Source organism: Anomaloglossus baeobatrachus, chromosome 11, assembly GCF_048569485.1.
Source record: "Anomaloglossus baeobatrachus isolate aAnoBae1 chromosome 11, aAnoBae1.hap1, whole genome shotgun sequence".
NCBI classification, from domain to species: Eukaryota; Metazoa; Chordata; class Amphibia; order Anura; family Aromobatidae; genus Anomaloglossus; species Anomaloglossus baeobatrachus.
In genome coordinates, this window is record NC_134363.1 from 27,053,107 (window position 1) to 27,069,085 (window position 15,979).

Below are 15,979 nucleotides of genomic sequence, written 5' to 3' on the forward strand. Positions count from 1 at the left end.
AGACTCCGCTTGGAGTAACCCTTGCTTGATGTGTTTTTAAAAGAAGCCAAGATGAACAGAGCTGGGATCAGCAAAGACTTTGCTACCTACCCCGGTGTCATCCTGGGGACGGATAAGAATGGCGTATTTTTGAATGTGCTTGATGCAAATCAAAACATCCTGTTTTCAACTAGGGCCCAAGTGCTGCCACTGATGGGGTGGGTGTCTGTGTGGCCCAATTTTTGGAAAAAAAGGGAGACTCCGCTTGGAGTAACCCTTGCTTGATGTGTTTTTAAAAGAAGCCAAGATGAACAGAGCTGGGATCAGCAAAGACTTTGCTACCTACCCCGGTGTCATCCTGGGGACGGATAAGAATGGCGTATTTTTGAATGTGCTTGATGCAAATCAAAACATCCTGTTTGCAACTAGGGCCCAAGTGCTGCCACTGATGGGGTGGGTGTCTGTGTGGCCCAATTTTTGGAAAAAAGGGAGACTCCGCTTGGAGTAACCCTTGCTTGATGTGTTTTTAAAAGAAGCCAAGATGAACAGAGCTGGGATCAGCAAAGACTTTGCTACCTACCCCGGTGTCATCCTGGGGACGGATAAGAATGGCGTATTTTTGAATGTGCTTGATGCAAATCAAAACATCATGTTTGCAACTAGGGCCCAAGTGCTGCCACTGATGGGGTGGGTGTCTGTGTGGCCCAATTTTTGGAAAAAAAGGGAGACTCCGCTTGGAGTAACCCTTGCTTGATGTGTTTTTAAAAGAAGCCAAGATGAACAGAGCTGGGATCAGCAAAGACTTTGCTACCTACCCCGGTGTCATCCTGGGGACGGATAAGAATGGCGTATTTTTGAATGTGCTTGATGCAAATCAAAACATCCTGTTTGCAACTAGGGCCCAAGTGCTGCCACTGATGGGGTGGGTGTCTGTGTGGCCCAATTTTTGGAAAAAAGGGAGACTCCGCTTGGAGTAACCCTTGCTTGATGTGTTTTTAAAAGAAGCCAAGATGAACAGAGCTGGGATCAGCAAAGACTTTGCTACCTACCCCGGTGTCATCCTGGGGACGGATAAGAATGGCGTATTTTTGAATGTGCTTGATGCAAATCAAAACATCCTGTTTGCAACTAGGGCCCAAGTGCTTCCACTGATGGGGTGGGTGTCTGTGTGGCCCAATTTTTGGAAAAAAGGGAGACTCCGCTTGGAGTAACCCTTGCTTGATGTGTTTTTAAAAGAAGCCAAGATGAACAGAGCTGGGATCAGGAAATACTTTGCTACCTACCCCGGTTTCATCCTGGGGACGGATAAGAATGGCGTATTTTTGAATGTGCTTGATGCAAATCAAAACATCCTGTTTGCAACTAGGGCCCAAGTGCTGCCACTGATGGGGTGGGTGTCTGTGTGGCCCAATTTTTGGAAAAAAAGGGAGACTCCGCTTGGAGTAACCCTTGCTTGATGTGTTTTTAAAAGAAGCCAAGATGAACAGAGCTGGGATCAGCAAAGACTTTGCTACCTACCCCGGTGTCATCCTGGGGACGGATAAGAATGGCGTATTTTTGAATGTGCTTGATGCAAATCAAAACATCCTGTTTGCAACTAGGGCCCAAGTGCTGCCACTGATGGGGTGGGTGTCTGTGTGGCCCAATTTTTGGAAAAAAAAGGGAGACTCCGCTTGGAGTAACCCTTGCTTGATGTGTTTTTAAAAGAAGCCAAGATGAACAGAGCTGGGATCAGGAAAGACTTTGCTACCTACCCCGGTGTCATCCTGGGGACGGATAAGAATGGCGTATTTTTGAATGTGCTTGATGCAAATCAAAACATCCTGTTTGCAACTAGGGCCCAAGTGCTGCCACTGATGGGGTGGGTGTCTGTGTGGCCCAATTTTTGGAAAAAAAGGGAGACTCCGCTTGGAGTAACCCTTGCTTGATGTGTTTTTAAAAGAAGCCAAGATGAACAGAGCTGGGATCAGCAAAGACTTTGCTACCTACCCCGGTGTCATCCTGGGGACGGATAAGAATGGCGTATTTTTGAATGTGCTTGATGCAAATCAAAACATCCTGTTTGCAACTAGGGCCCAAGTGCTGCCACTGATGGGGTGGGTGTCTGTGTGGCCCAATTTTTGGAAAAAAGGGAGACTCCGCTTGGAGTAACCCTTGCTTGATGTGTTTTTAAAAGAAGCCAAGATGAACAGAGCTGGGATCAGGAAATACTTTGCTACCTACCCCGGTGTCATCCTGGGGACGGATAAGAATGGCGTATTTTTGAATGTGCTTGATGCAAATCAAAACATCCTGTTTGCAACTAGGGCCCAAGTGCTGCCACTGATGGGGTGGGTGTCTGTGTGGCCCAATTTTTGGAAAAAAAGGGAGACTCCGCTTGGAGTAACCCTTGCTTGATGTGTTTTTAAAAGAAGCCAAGATGAACAGAGCTGGGATCAGCAAAGACTTTATCTACCTACCCCGGTGTCATCCTGGGGACGGATAAGAATGGCGTATTTTTGAATGTGCTTGATGCAAATCAAAACATCCTGTTTGCAACTAGGGCCCAAGTGCTGCCACTGATGGGGTGGGTGTCTGTGTGGCCCAATTTTTGGAAAAAAAGGGAGACTCCGCTTGGAGTAACCCTTGCTTGATGTGTTTTTAAAAGAAGCCAAGATGAACAGAGCTGGGATCAGGAAAGACTTTGCTACCTACCCCGGTGTCATCCTGGGGACGGATAAGAATGGCGTATTTTTGAATGTGCTTGATGCAAATCTAGCTGTGAAGTGTACAACTGGGGCACAACTGCTGCCACTGAAGGGGTGGGTGTGTGTGGCCCAATTTTTGGAAAAAATGGAGACTCCGCTTGGAGTCACCTTGCGGTGTTTTACATGATTTTAGAAGGGCGTGCCATGCCTATATCTGTGTGTCCTCCTCTTTTTCCTTGTCCAGCTGTTTTGTTTTCGCATGAGTATATGTCCTTGTCACTTTCCAATGTGTTTGAGTTGTTTGTCACCTTTAGGACACCTTTGAGGGTGTTTTCTAGGTGTTTTTCTGTGTTTGTGATTGCCTGCCATTGTTTCCTATGCAGTTCGAGTTCGGTTCGTCGAACGTTCGACGAACCGAACTCGAACGGGAGGTCCGTTCGGCGAACCAACCTCGAGCCGAACCGCGACCGGTTCGCTCATCTCTAATCCTAACTCACTCTGTAAATTTTGAATTGGTAAATTCCTCTTTGAGGATTACCGTGCACTATATGTTTATTATATTGAGTTGTTTTTGATGATTTTTTAGATACTCATATTGGACCACTGTCCTTATTGGAGTGTTAACCATCATACTCAATTTTGATTTGTGTTTATTGTGTTTTTTTGATTGGTTTGTTATGTCATAGGTTCTCTGGGGCTGTGAGGGCTGTGTAACAACAGCAATCCAGAGAACTTTGGGTTCAATGTTTTAGTCTATAAGGATTTTAATACAATAGATTAAAAGTTAAATTTTAACCTCTGATTGCTATATTCTCTAATTTTGAAGAGGTCTATTCTCCTACATCAGGAGTTGCTGAATTGATGTTCATTAGTTTAGAAAACTGACTTGGTGTTAGGATTCCCCAGGTCAGTACGAGTTCGTAGATACCAAACATGCATAGTTTTACTTTTATCTAAGTGGTAAAAAGAAAAAATAATAGCCCTTTTTTACCATTTTCTGAAACCTGTAGAGTTCTCATTTTTTGGGGATCTGGGGCTCAGTGATGGCTTATTTTAATTTGTGCAATTTTTGCATAGATGCGATATTTTAGTCACCTATTAGTACATTTTAATGCATTTTCTGGCGACCAAAAAAAAAATCTGCAATTTTAGATTTGGAATTTTTTTTCTCACTGCGCCGTGTACCAATCAGATTACTTAATTTTATATTTTGATAGACCAGGCATTCCTGAACTTAGCGATACCAAATATGTGCAATTTGTTTTTTGTTTTTTTTTCAATGGGGCAAAACGGGGGTGAATTGAACTTTTATTTATTTTTTTTTTAAAAAATATTGTTTTTTACATTTTTTTATTAATTTTCCTAGTTCTCCTAGGAGACTTTATCACTTTGTGCTGATAAGAGTGATGCTTCAGAAATACTCATTTCCTGTGAGTGCCGGCGCACTCTGCTGGCATTCACAGGAAACACATCATGGCTGTGACAGGGGTCATCAGTTGACGCCATGCTATTATGCCTACCCATTTAAGGTCCGTGATCTCATCACAAGGAAGCCAATCACAGTGGGAAATTGCGTGATCCCCACTGGAGTGCATTAGATCATGCTGTAAAAGGGGCTTTACACGGTAGCGATATCGCTAGCAATTTGTAGCGATAGTGTAATTACCCGCCCCCGTCGCGCATGCGATTGTTTGTGATCGCTGCCGTAGCAAACATTATCGCTACGGCAGCGTCACACATACTTACCTGGTCGGCGGCGTCGCTATGACTGCCGAATAATCCCTCCTTCAAGGGGGAGGGACGTTCGGCATCACAGCGACGTCACCGCAATGTCACTAAGCGGCCGGCCAATCAAAGTGGAGGGGCGGAGATGAGCAGGACTTAACATCCCGCCCACCTCCTTCCTTCCGCATTGTGGCCGGCGGCAGGTAAGGAGACGTTCCTCGCTCATGCGGTGTCACACATAGCGATGTGTGCTGCCGCATGAGCGATGAACCACCTGGATAAACAACCCTTACCGATTTTTGAGTTTGGGACAACCTCTCCATGGTGAACGATTTTCACCATTTTTGAGGTCGCTTAAGGTCGCTGGTCAGTGTCACACGCTGCGATACCGTTAATGACGCCGGATGTGCGTCACTAACAACTTGACCCCGATGACAAAACATTAACGATATCGTAGCGTGTAAAGCCCCTTTTAGAGTTTGCACTGATGCGTTCCACTAAAGGTCCTCAATGCCCTCCATTGCAGATACTCACGTTACACTGCATCCCATGTCCCCAAAGCAGTATGTTATCACCATGTGTGTGAGTTCCACCGCAGGTCCTCGTGTTTCCCAGCGCTGCCGGACGGAAGCAGCTAGGTATCTCCAGATGTGTGTGGGATGTTACTGTGATCTGTTGTGTGTATTTGTGTGTGTGCGTGAGTGCCGACCGAAAGCATGGGAAGACTGCTGTGGAGCACACAAGGACCTGCTGGAAGCACACCCTGTGGATCCCAGGAGGACCTGGGAGGGTTGCGGACAACCGGGGTCTAGTAAGTATGATTCTCCTGGGGGGTTTCTGCCTTTTTGGGGGGTAAACTTACCTCAAACCAGTGTTTACCCAAAAATAAGCCCTACGTCAAAGATAAGCCCTAGCACATTTTTCGGGTCAAAAATTAATATATAAGATAGTGTCTTATTTTTAGGGAAACACTATGCTACATATTGGGACAAGATTTCGGAGATTGAAATACCCCTTTAAGTTATTTTAAAAAAAGTCTCTAAATTTAATTCATATTTTACGGAAGTAAAAGCTCTACTAAGGCTAAATTGAGTTGTTACAGATAGCCACTAACATGCCGTATAATAACTAAATTTAGCCTAAATACAACTATTATATACTATTCTCGCTAAAAGTATGTTACTTGTATAATAGTACCTCTTGATACGGAATAACTATTAGTCTATTCCTTAACCCCTTAACGACCGAGGGCAGTAATATTACGTCCTAGCGGTCATAGTATTACTGCCTGCGGTCTGCCGCCGGCAGCATGCCACGATTTTCACAGCTGAGATGTGTGCCTGCTAAGCACGACCAGAATCGCTATCTGATCGTGCCGATTAATCCATTAAATGGCGCTGTCAATATGTGACAGCGCCATTATAACGGCATCGGCGGTATTTTTTACTTATCGCCCGATACCAGAAGTCACGTGATGTGATCACGTGACTTCCGGTGATTGTCATGGTAGCACAGGGTCATGTGATGACTCCTGTACTAGACATGAACTACTTTCAGTTTCACTCGGCCCGGAGCCGAGTGAAGCAGAAAGTGACGGTATCTGCTGTTTACAGCTGTATAGCTGTGATCAGCAGATAGTGCAGAGTGATCAGATTGCTGATCACTATAGCCCCCTAGGGGGACAAGCAAAATAAAAAAAAAGTAAAAAAAAAGTTTTAAAAAATTAAAAAATAAAAAAACCCCCTAAAAGTTCAAATCATCCCCCTTTCGCCCCTTTGAAAATTAAAGTGTTAAAAAAATAAAAAATATACACACATCTGGTATCTCCGCGTTCAGAAACGCCCGATCTATCAAAATAGAAAATCAATTAATCTGATCAGTAAACAGCATAGCGGCAAAAAAAATCCAAACACCAAAATTACGTTTTTTGGTTGCCACAAATTTTGCGCAAAATGCAATAACAGGCGATGAATACGTAGCATCTGCGTAAAAATTGTACCATTAAAAAACGTCAATTCGAGACTCAAAAAATAAGCCGTCACTGAGCCATAGATCCCAAAAAATGAGAAAGCTACGGGTCACGGAATATGGCGTAAAACGTGCACCACTTTTTCGCAACAAACTTCGGATTTTTTTTAACCCATTATATACCTTACATGTTTGGTGTCCACGAACTCGCACTGACCTGAGGCTCACACCCACACATCAATTTTACCATATAGTGAACACAGTGAATAAAATATCTCAAAAACAAGAGTGCTATCACACTTTTTTTGTATTTTTTCTGCATTTGGCATTTTTTTGCCGTTTTACAGTACACTATATGGAAAAACGTATGGTTTCATTTAAAAGTACAACTCGTTCCGCAAAAACTGAACCCTCACATGACCATATTGACTGAAAAATAAAAAAGTTACTTCTCTCAGAAGAAGAATGGCGAAAAAAAAAAACGCAAAGCGAAAAATCAGTCAGTCGTTATGGGGGTTAATATTATCAATACCAAATTGGCTTTAAAATCTAATGTATAAAGGCTCATTTCTTTATCAGGCGTCCCATAGTGATAAACAACAAAAAACGTTACCGGAGAAGATAGGATAGTTACTCATTAACATTATCTCTAACCACTGCGTATTATGACAATTGCTGTTGATAGGCAATATAATGTTATCTCCTGCTTCGGCATACAGCACATTAGTAGGGTTCATAGGTAGGAACTTCCTGGTGAAATACAGTATATCTTGTATATACCAAGAAGGGTAAAATATCCTAATAATATTCCATCAACTCAGAAACAATGTCGACCAACAAGGTCAATGTTTGAAGAGGATGCAACTATTGTTATATTATAACAACTGAAAGAAGTGCAATATAATCTAAGTGCACTCCCTCACGATAGGGGTTTTTAAAAAAAAACATAGTTCGGACTCTGATTTTGGGTGTTTGCACTGGGCTGAGCACTGAGCGTACCTGAAAAGAGATGATCAAAGGATGTTTGGCGTTCGGGTTCGGAAACAAAGTTTGGGTTCGAACTTCGAGTGAGTTAGTAGTGCAAACCACTCAAGCAAACAGAGCTGTGCTTGGGTATGAGTGATAATGCAAAAATAGAAAGAATTGAAGCAGCACTAACACAAACCACTCAAGCGAACAGCACTGTGCTTGGGTATGAGTGATAATGCAAAAATAGAAAGAATTGAAGCAGCACTACCACAAACCACTCAAGCGAACAGTGCTGTGCTTGGGTATAAGTGATACTGCAAAAATAGAAAGAATTGAAGCAGCACTAACACAAACCACTCAAGTGAACAGCGCTGTGCTTGGGTATAAGTGATACTGCAAAAATAGAAAGAATTGAAGCAGCACTAACACAAACCACTCAAGCGAACAGCACTGTGCTTGGGTATGAATGATAATGCAAAATAGGGAGAATTGAAGCACCCCTCACAATTTCTGTCCATGATTCTTTATTTTATATGCATAAGATCACCAAATTGCGAGGTGCAGGGAAGGAGTAGCGGGGAACATCTGGACAAATTATTAGTGCTGCTGCTTTCTATTTTTGCATTGTCATGAGTTTTTACTCTGTGCAGCGCACCACCTATACTCCTTTTTATTATCAGTAATATTGTTGCCAAGCCAAGTGGAGCTAGTGGGCAAGCGGTTAGTGCTGGACCTCTACATTGTTGCATGTTGGGTATGAGTGATGCTCAGCCCTGTGTGAGCCACTTGCAGTGTTTGAACGGCTCGCATTTGGGGTAAAATCAGCGTGATCAGATGTAGTATGCACACAACAACAAAATAAAAATTTGAAGAACCCTGCCCACCCTTCCCTGGAAGTGATCTGCTTATGGCTGGCAGCATGGGGGTGGAGCCACAAAATGACCAATTACTGACTTCCATTGAGGTTTGGATCAAGCTGGGGTCAAAAACTGAACTATTCACCCGAACTCCAAACCCAAACTCTATGTTTTTTCATAAAAGTCCAAACACCAAACCTTGGGTTTGCTTATCTCTAATAGTGTGCACCAAACCCAAAAAAAGTAAGAACCCCAAACACCTGCCCCCAGAAGCGATCTGTTTATGGCGGGCTGCATGTGAGCGGAGACCTGAACTGCCCAGTTTGTGACTTCAATTGTTGTTCAGGTCAAGTCCAGGTCCCAAACCAAATTTTATCTAAAGTCTCGATGAACCCATCAAACCAATTATAACAGGTCTGCTCATCTCTAATTACAGACATGTGCACGATTTTGGTGAACTATTTTAACATATAGACCAAAAGTAGTAACACATCCTAATAGTATCCCATCAACATAGGGACCACTAAATAAAACTTAATGTTTATTAACAATTTCAGTGCTCAAAATAGGACGTATATGCTAAAATAAAAGTGATTGTTACTGTATATCTAAAACTTGAGTCCTCTATAGATATGGGGATTTTTTTGGAGCATATTACATGCTTCTATTAGGATCTGCCCCTCTTTTCAACAAGTTTATTTTGTTTATATAGGTATATGTAGGTTGTACTTTAGACTTTTGCACATTTTTGGGGTGTTCACATTCATTTTATTTAGCATAATAATTCTTATCTCGCATATACATTAAAAGTTAATTGCTACTCCAAATGGATTTGTTAGTGAATTATATATCCTTTAATTGGAGGTTCAAATATTATTAGTACTGTATATGGAGATGCAGAAATGTCTGCAACTGAATACTCAACGGGAGCACACATCCTAATCCAGTAATCTGACGTTGAGTTCAATGAGTTCACCTGAGGTCACAGCTGGAGTTCCACGGTACCCCAGCTGTGACCTTAGGTGAACTGAAGTGAGGTGAACTCATTGAACTCAATGCCAGATTACTGGATTAGGCTATTTGTGTATGTTGAGTATTTGAATGCAGACATTTATGCACCAAATCTGCACCTCCTGGCCAAAAAATGCACCAAAAACCGCACCGCATGCTGATGGCTTGGTGGGATAATGGCTCAGTGGTGAGCATCTGACAACTGAGCTCATTTGGGAAAGGAAAATACAATAAGGCAATACCACAAGAGAAATTAGAGAGGGTGATGGTGATAATAATACTCAAATGAGACAGTTGTATATGGACACAACATCGAAATGAGCCTTGGAAACTATGGATACAGACCTGTGACTGAAGGAAAAAAATTCTTCCAGATAGCAATTCATTTTAGCTGAGAGGGCTGTCCTTGAATAATCCTTGTTGGTACAAAATTAAGGTTTTCATTAACCAACGCGTTTCGGAACCGGACGGGTGCCTTTTTGAAGGTAAAAAATGAGCTCGGACAGGTTTGACTTGGGTATCAACCAAGTATACTGGAAGTCAATATAAATCAAGCATTTTTAAGTAAGCTCCTCCGGAAAATTGTTCGAGTTCCCCATTGACTCCGTTATACTCGGTACACGAGTCACGCCTGTCAGAGCATCCGACGGCTTGTTAAGGGTATCGAGCACCCAAGCTCAATATTAAGTCATACCATGAGATTTATGTTTTTTAAGTTGGAGCTCTTTATATATACATAAAACAGTAAATCAAGAAAAATACTGGCCCGTCGGAGGCCAAAAGGCAACATTTTTGACCTCCATCTAGGGAAAGTTATGACAAGAAAAGCTCTTGATATATTCAGTACTTTAGGCTACGTGCACAGATCAAGTTTATAAAAGTACAAAACTCTTTACTAGTTACAACAGGGTCTAATGAAATCTAGAACAAATATGGACACAATCATGGAGTTTACGGTGAATAACATCACTATAAAGCACAACATGATAAAATAACACATGATATAACAAAAAAACAATAAATTACTTAATGGTATTAGGAGTTTTCGGAAATAACAAGGCTAAAATAGACAGAAGTGAAAAGAGTCAATAGAACCTGTCACTTAAATTATGCTGCCTAAACCATGGGCAGCGTGAATTGGAGCCTGCGTGCACAATCACAGCCAGGTACATATTTTTTATTTTTTTTAATTCTCTGGCATTTCACAGAAAATATTCTTTATTGAGGATGGAGACCAGATTAGTCCGGATCTGAACCAAAGCATCTCTTCAGGTAATTGACAGGTCTCTCCAGTGTGTAGCCACAGTTTTTTGGGGGTGAGGTTCAATTAGTAACTTTTATTTTTTTTTACATTTTTAATTTGTCTTTTTAAAGGCAGGGGTGGGAACCTTTTCTGCGACCCCGAGGCAGATTTCCAAGGATCACAGTGCTGTCACGTCTTTCTGGCTGCCAGCCCTTTAAACCCAATGTCCTCTGCGAGCATGCACATGTTCACTTCTAAATACTACGTGCACATACACTGAAGAATTAGGTCCTGAAGCTAGTCAGTGCCAGCATGATGAGAGCATATTTTGTAGGTGGGGTTAGCATGTGATGCGCTCCCATCCAACAGAACTTGGGAAGAGCAGCAGCCCCACAGTTCCCAGAGCTGTACATGCCTCCCAAAACTGTATGTGCCACAAAGTAATGACTGTGCCTTCAAGTGCTGTATGTGCCCCCCATTATTTGTATACCCCCCAATGATGTCTTAATTCCCTAGTACTGTATGTGTCCCTCAGTGATGTATATATGCCTAGTGATGTCTGTGTTCCCCAGTGCTGTATGTGCCCCAGTGATGTATATACCTTCTAGTGCTGTATATATCCCACCAGTGATATATGTGTCCCCAGTACCGTATGTGCCCCCCAGCCATGTATATACCACCAGTGATGTCTGTGTCCCTGTGACGTATATACCTTCCAGTGGTCTATGTGCCCCCACTGAAGTTTGTGCCCCTCAGTGATGTCCGTGCCATCGTGATGTCTGTGCCCCCTGTGCTGTATGTGCAAACCAGTGCTTTACATGCCCCCAGGGATGATCATGTGCCTCAGTGATGTCTGTGCATTCCAGGGATCTCTGTGCCCCAGTGATGTATATACCCCCCAGAGCTGTATTTACCCGCTCAGTGATGTCTGTGCCCCAGTACTGTATGTCCCCCAGTCCTGTTTGTACCCCCCCAATGATGTCAGTGCCCCATGACCATGTCTATGCCGCCCAGTAATATATATATATATATATATATATATATATATATATATATATATACAAAGCAGTGATATGTATACCCCAGTGAAGTACATGCCTCCCAAGTGATGTATGTGATCCCAGCCCATGCTTTAATGTATATGTCCTAGCATGTCCTGTGATGTATATGCCCCAGCCCTTCCTGTGATGTATATTCACCAGCCCCTCCTGTGATGTCTAGGTGCAGCCCCTACTGTGATGTATATGCCGCAGCCTCTCCTGGGATGTATATGCCCCAGCCCTTCCTGATTTCTATGTCCCAGCCCCTACTGTGATGTATTTGCCCCAGCCTCTCCTGTGATGTAAATGCCCCCAGACCCTGCTGTGATGTCTAGGCTCTCAGATTACAATATGTTATATGTAGTTCTGTCCCCCTAAAGGTTTGTTATAAACGTATATGATGGCAACAATAGTAAGCTTATTGTATCATTTTAGGGAATGCAGATACACTCCACATGATCAATGCACAGGTAGGAAATGACCACTTAAACCAGTAACTGTTGCATTCTTCAATCAAAAGGTTATATAAACTTATCAGAGAGTGATATTTTACTTACTTATAGAGCACCAACATATTCCTCAGTGTTTTACTGAGATCATCACTGTCCCTTTTGGGGCTCACAATCTTAATTCCCGATTACTATATCTTTGGGGTTTTGGAGGAAACTGGATCCAGAGGAAACCCACGCAAACTCTATGGAGTGGGAATTTTTACTTTGTCCTTTTAGGGAAATTGAGCTTTTAGTCACTTGATTGCCTATACAATACAGAGAAATACTGTAATATTGAAGGCTGTTGTCTAATTGACGATCTCCTATAGGATGTAGCATTTACAGAGAATTCCAGTAGGTCCCCGGCTGCCATGAAATCACCGCCTGATGGGCTGATGGGTGACAGAATGAACACATGCTAAATTTGTAGCCGGGATAGACAATGGCATCTGCAGCTCCGTCAAATACATACAAGCAGTGTGAACATCCACCAAGGGGTTAATACTGGTATATACAGATATGTAATAATTTTCTAAGCAGTGATTATACTGCAATCCAGACTGAGATATATTGAGTTGTGTTATATATTTATATGTACATTCTTATTACATAATGTGATACTCAGTCCACGGCTGTATGAATTAGCGGACCGCTGATATAACATGACACATGACAAAGTTTGGAGCTTTTGCACACATCAAAACGTTTGGAAGGAGCAATCTGAAATGTATACGTTGGCTGTAGGTTGGTTCCTGGCTTTAAACTTCTAAGGCGTGGAAATAAAACAGGATTTTATAGTGGAAGTTCCCTCGTGAACAGGATTTTTCCGTTTTGGTTGCTCTTGACTCACGGAGCAGATGAGTTGGTGAGCTGACTGTTGCATTGTTTGGTTATCAATCACTTTTTATATGATCGAAACAGCTGGATGTTTCCTAGTTCCATATTTCTTTTTAAGCATTTCCTGTATCGAAAAAGCTTTTTGAAAATCTGGACTAAAAAAAGCATACAACAATGGGTTTATAAAAGTCGTCAAAGAGGCCAAGGCCATGGTGAGATTTAGACCATTGTCAATAGGCGAATTTGAAACCCTTTCTCCAGTCATGAAGGAAGCAAGAAAGGAGAAGACGTGGTGTGGAAGCCAACAAAGACCATAAATTATCTGGAGGGAGAAAATTAGTTTGAGGCTTGTTGTGTATCGTGAAGATTTCTTCCTGTGATAAAAGAATCCTGTGATAATAACAGATGAGATAATAACCAGGAAAGGTACGATGAACCCAAGGACAAATGCGGTGGTCACTATGGACTGATACTGGACCTTCTCGTTGTGTAGGACACCATAGACACATTTCGTTGAGTTCGGACAATCGTATGTGTTTTTGAAAATAAAATAAGGCACGCTGAGAACAAGAGAGAAGATCCAGATGCCTAAGGTTTCTTTCGAAGCCAACTTCACAGTCCGATAGGAAATGTAACGAAAGGGAAGCATGATCACCAGGCAATAGTCTATAGCGTATAATGCGTGAATGAAAGCGCTCCCGAACATATAGAGATAGAAAATAGCACCATCCAGCCTGCACATGAAGGAACCAAAGGGCCAGTGGATGTCCAAAGAAAAGTAGACCATGTCCAAAGGTCGAATCAATGAGAAGATAAAACCTGCGATGAATAAATGAAAGGATAAGGTTGCGCGATAGGTCTTTTCCATCTTAAAGAATTTGATCCATAAAACAAAACCATTAATTGTTGTCCCCAATAGGAATACCAAGGCACAAATAACAGCCGATATAATTCCGATAACATTGGAATCAGAAGATATATTTCCAGTGATGTTACAGTATTGCTTGCAGGTAATGTTGACATCGGGGCTTGAGTAATTCTCCATTTCTTTGATCGAAGGATTACACTGTAGATTGCAAAAAGAAAAAAAAGTTATATGAGAATATCTATAGAACAAAAAGAGATAAGTGGACTTTCAGAAATCCATATACATACAGTATATACCCATATCTAGCTGACTTGATGAAGGTGCCAATTCGGCATCAAAACTCATAGCCTTAACAAAATGGGCCCTGTGTTGTGTAAGCAAAGAGAAAAAGTAGCCACAATCACTTTGTTTTCTGGATTACAAATGTCTAAAGCTTAAAAAAAAAATTACAGAGTAGTCGTATTACCGTGTTTTCCCACAAATAAGACAGGGTCTTATATTATTTTTGTTTCCCCAAAAAAAGTCTTATTTTTGGGAGATGGTTTATTTTTTTTCCATGAAGAACAATCACATATTTATGCTTCAATTTTCCTTGAAGGTGTATGGTTACCTTCAGCTTGAAGGTCTATGGTCAGCTTCAGCTTGAAGGTCTATGGCCAGCTTCAGCTTGAAGGTGTATGGCCAGCTTCTGCTTGAAGGTGTATGGCCAGCTTCAGCTTGAAGGTGTATGGCTAGCTTCAGCTTGAAGGTGTTTGGCCAGCTTCAGCTTGAAGGTGTATGGCCAGCTTCAGCTTGAAGGTGTATGGCCAGCTTCAGCTTGAAGGTCTATGGCCAGCTTCAGCTTGAAGGTGTATGGCCAGCTTCAGCTTGAAGGTGTATGTTCAGCTTCAAGGTGTATGGCCAGCTTCAGCTTGAAGGTGTATGGCCAGCTTCAGCTTGAAAGTGCATGGTCAGCTTCAGCTTGAAGGTGTATGGCCAGCTTCAGCTTCAAAGTGTATGGCCAGCTTCAGCTTGAAGGTGTATGGCCAGCTGCAGCTTGGAAGTGCATGGCCAGCTTCAGCTTGAAGATGTATGGCTAGCTTCAGCTTGAAAGTCTATGGCCAGCTTCAGCTTGAAGGTATATAGCCAGCTGCAGCTTGAAGTTGTAAGACCAGCTTCAGCTTGAAGTTGTATGGCCAGCTTTAGCTTGAAGGTGTAAGACCAGCTATAGTTTTAGTAACCTTAACCCTAACTTACATTCACAATTGCTGGTGCAGTGTCAGTGACTCTTATGGTAACACTTACTGGCACTCTCAAAACACTTTGTGTGGCAGTGGCAGTCTTCTTCTCTATGCAGCTGGGAGGGGGAAATAAGCGGGAGTCTGGAGCGGGACTCGGGGATAGTGGTTGTGACGTCACACGTGGCTAATTCTGCTGGGCCGGCCGGGAGGTTGGATCCAAGAGGCGGAACTTGGAAAGCAGGAGGTGGGACCCTGAAGCCAACACCACAGTGCAGTTTATGCCAGGATGCGGGACTTTGGAGCGGCAACCAAGAAAACATCATAACGCAGTAGTGACCCGGAGGTGGGAAGCAGGTGACAATATCGAGTAGGTGGGGACAAGTGAGCAGATTTTACCTTGCCATGGTGGGAGAAGGTGGTAGGACAATTTGGGAACTACTTTATGTCTATTCCACTACCTCCAGGGTTAGGTTATGTCTCTGTGATGTTAGTGACATAACCTAACGTCATATGACATAACCTAGAGCTGGAAGGGCTGACTAACTAGGGCTTATTTTTGGAGTAGGGCTTATATATAAATACTAAAACTCAAGCTAGGACTTATTTTTGGGGGAGGGCTTATTTTTGGAAAAACACGGTATGTTAAGACTTGTCTCTGGTGGTCCTGCTCATTTTTTGTTTGCAATGCAAGGATGACACAAGACTACTAGTACAAAATGATAGTTTCCTACTGTCAGATGCGTATAGGAAGCACTGCACTTCCAGACAAGTTAAAGGCCATCGAGGATGACCATCAAGTCCCGGAGTGGAGGAGAAATTAACATATAATTAAAATTATGAGAAAATTAAGTACTACAATGCAAATTAGCTTTTGTTTCCTCACATTTTTTAACTTGTGTAAATAAGAAAAAAAGCCTCATGTTCTCAATTCTTTGATGTATTTTCTGCATTTTCTGCATGTGAATATTTTGAATGTTTGTATTTTGAATGTTTGCATTATGTTTTTGAGGTGTACTATCATATATCAGCCAGCAGTTGGCCCTGGATATTTGTTTCTTGTCTTCAGGACTAAAATGATCACACA

General features: G+C 42.3%; 1 protein-coding gene across 2 annotated transcripts in view; it reads right to left on the reverse strand.

Moving 5' to 3' along the window:
- Window positions 1-8,940: 8,940 nt before the first annotated feature.
- Window positions 8,941-15,979, reverse strand: part of LOC142256194 (formyl peptide receptor 2-like) — a 31,344-nt gene continuing 24,305 nt past the window's right edge. For both annotated transcript variants that reach the window (XM_075327753.1, XM_075327752.1), the window contains exon 2: window positions 8,941-13,873. In XM_075327753.1, the coding sequence (XP_075183868.1) occupies window positions 12,875-13,852 (978 nt within the window). In that variant the 5' untranslated portion in view covers window positions 13,853-13,873 and the 3' untranslated portion in view covers window positions 8,941-12,874. The remainder of the gene's footprint in view (window positions 13,874-15,979) is intronic.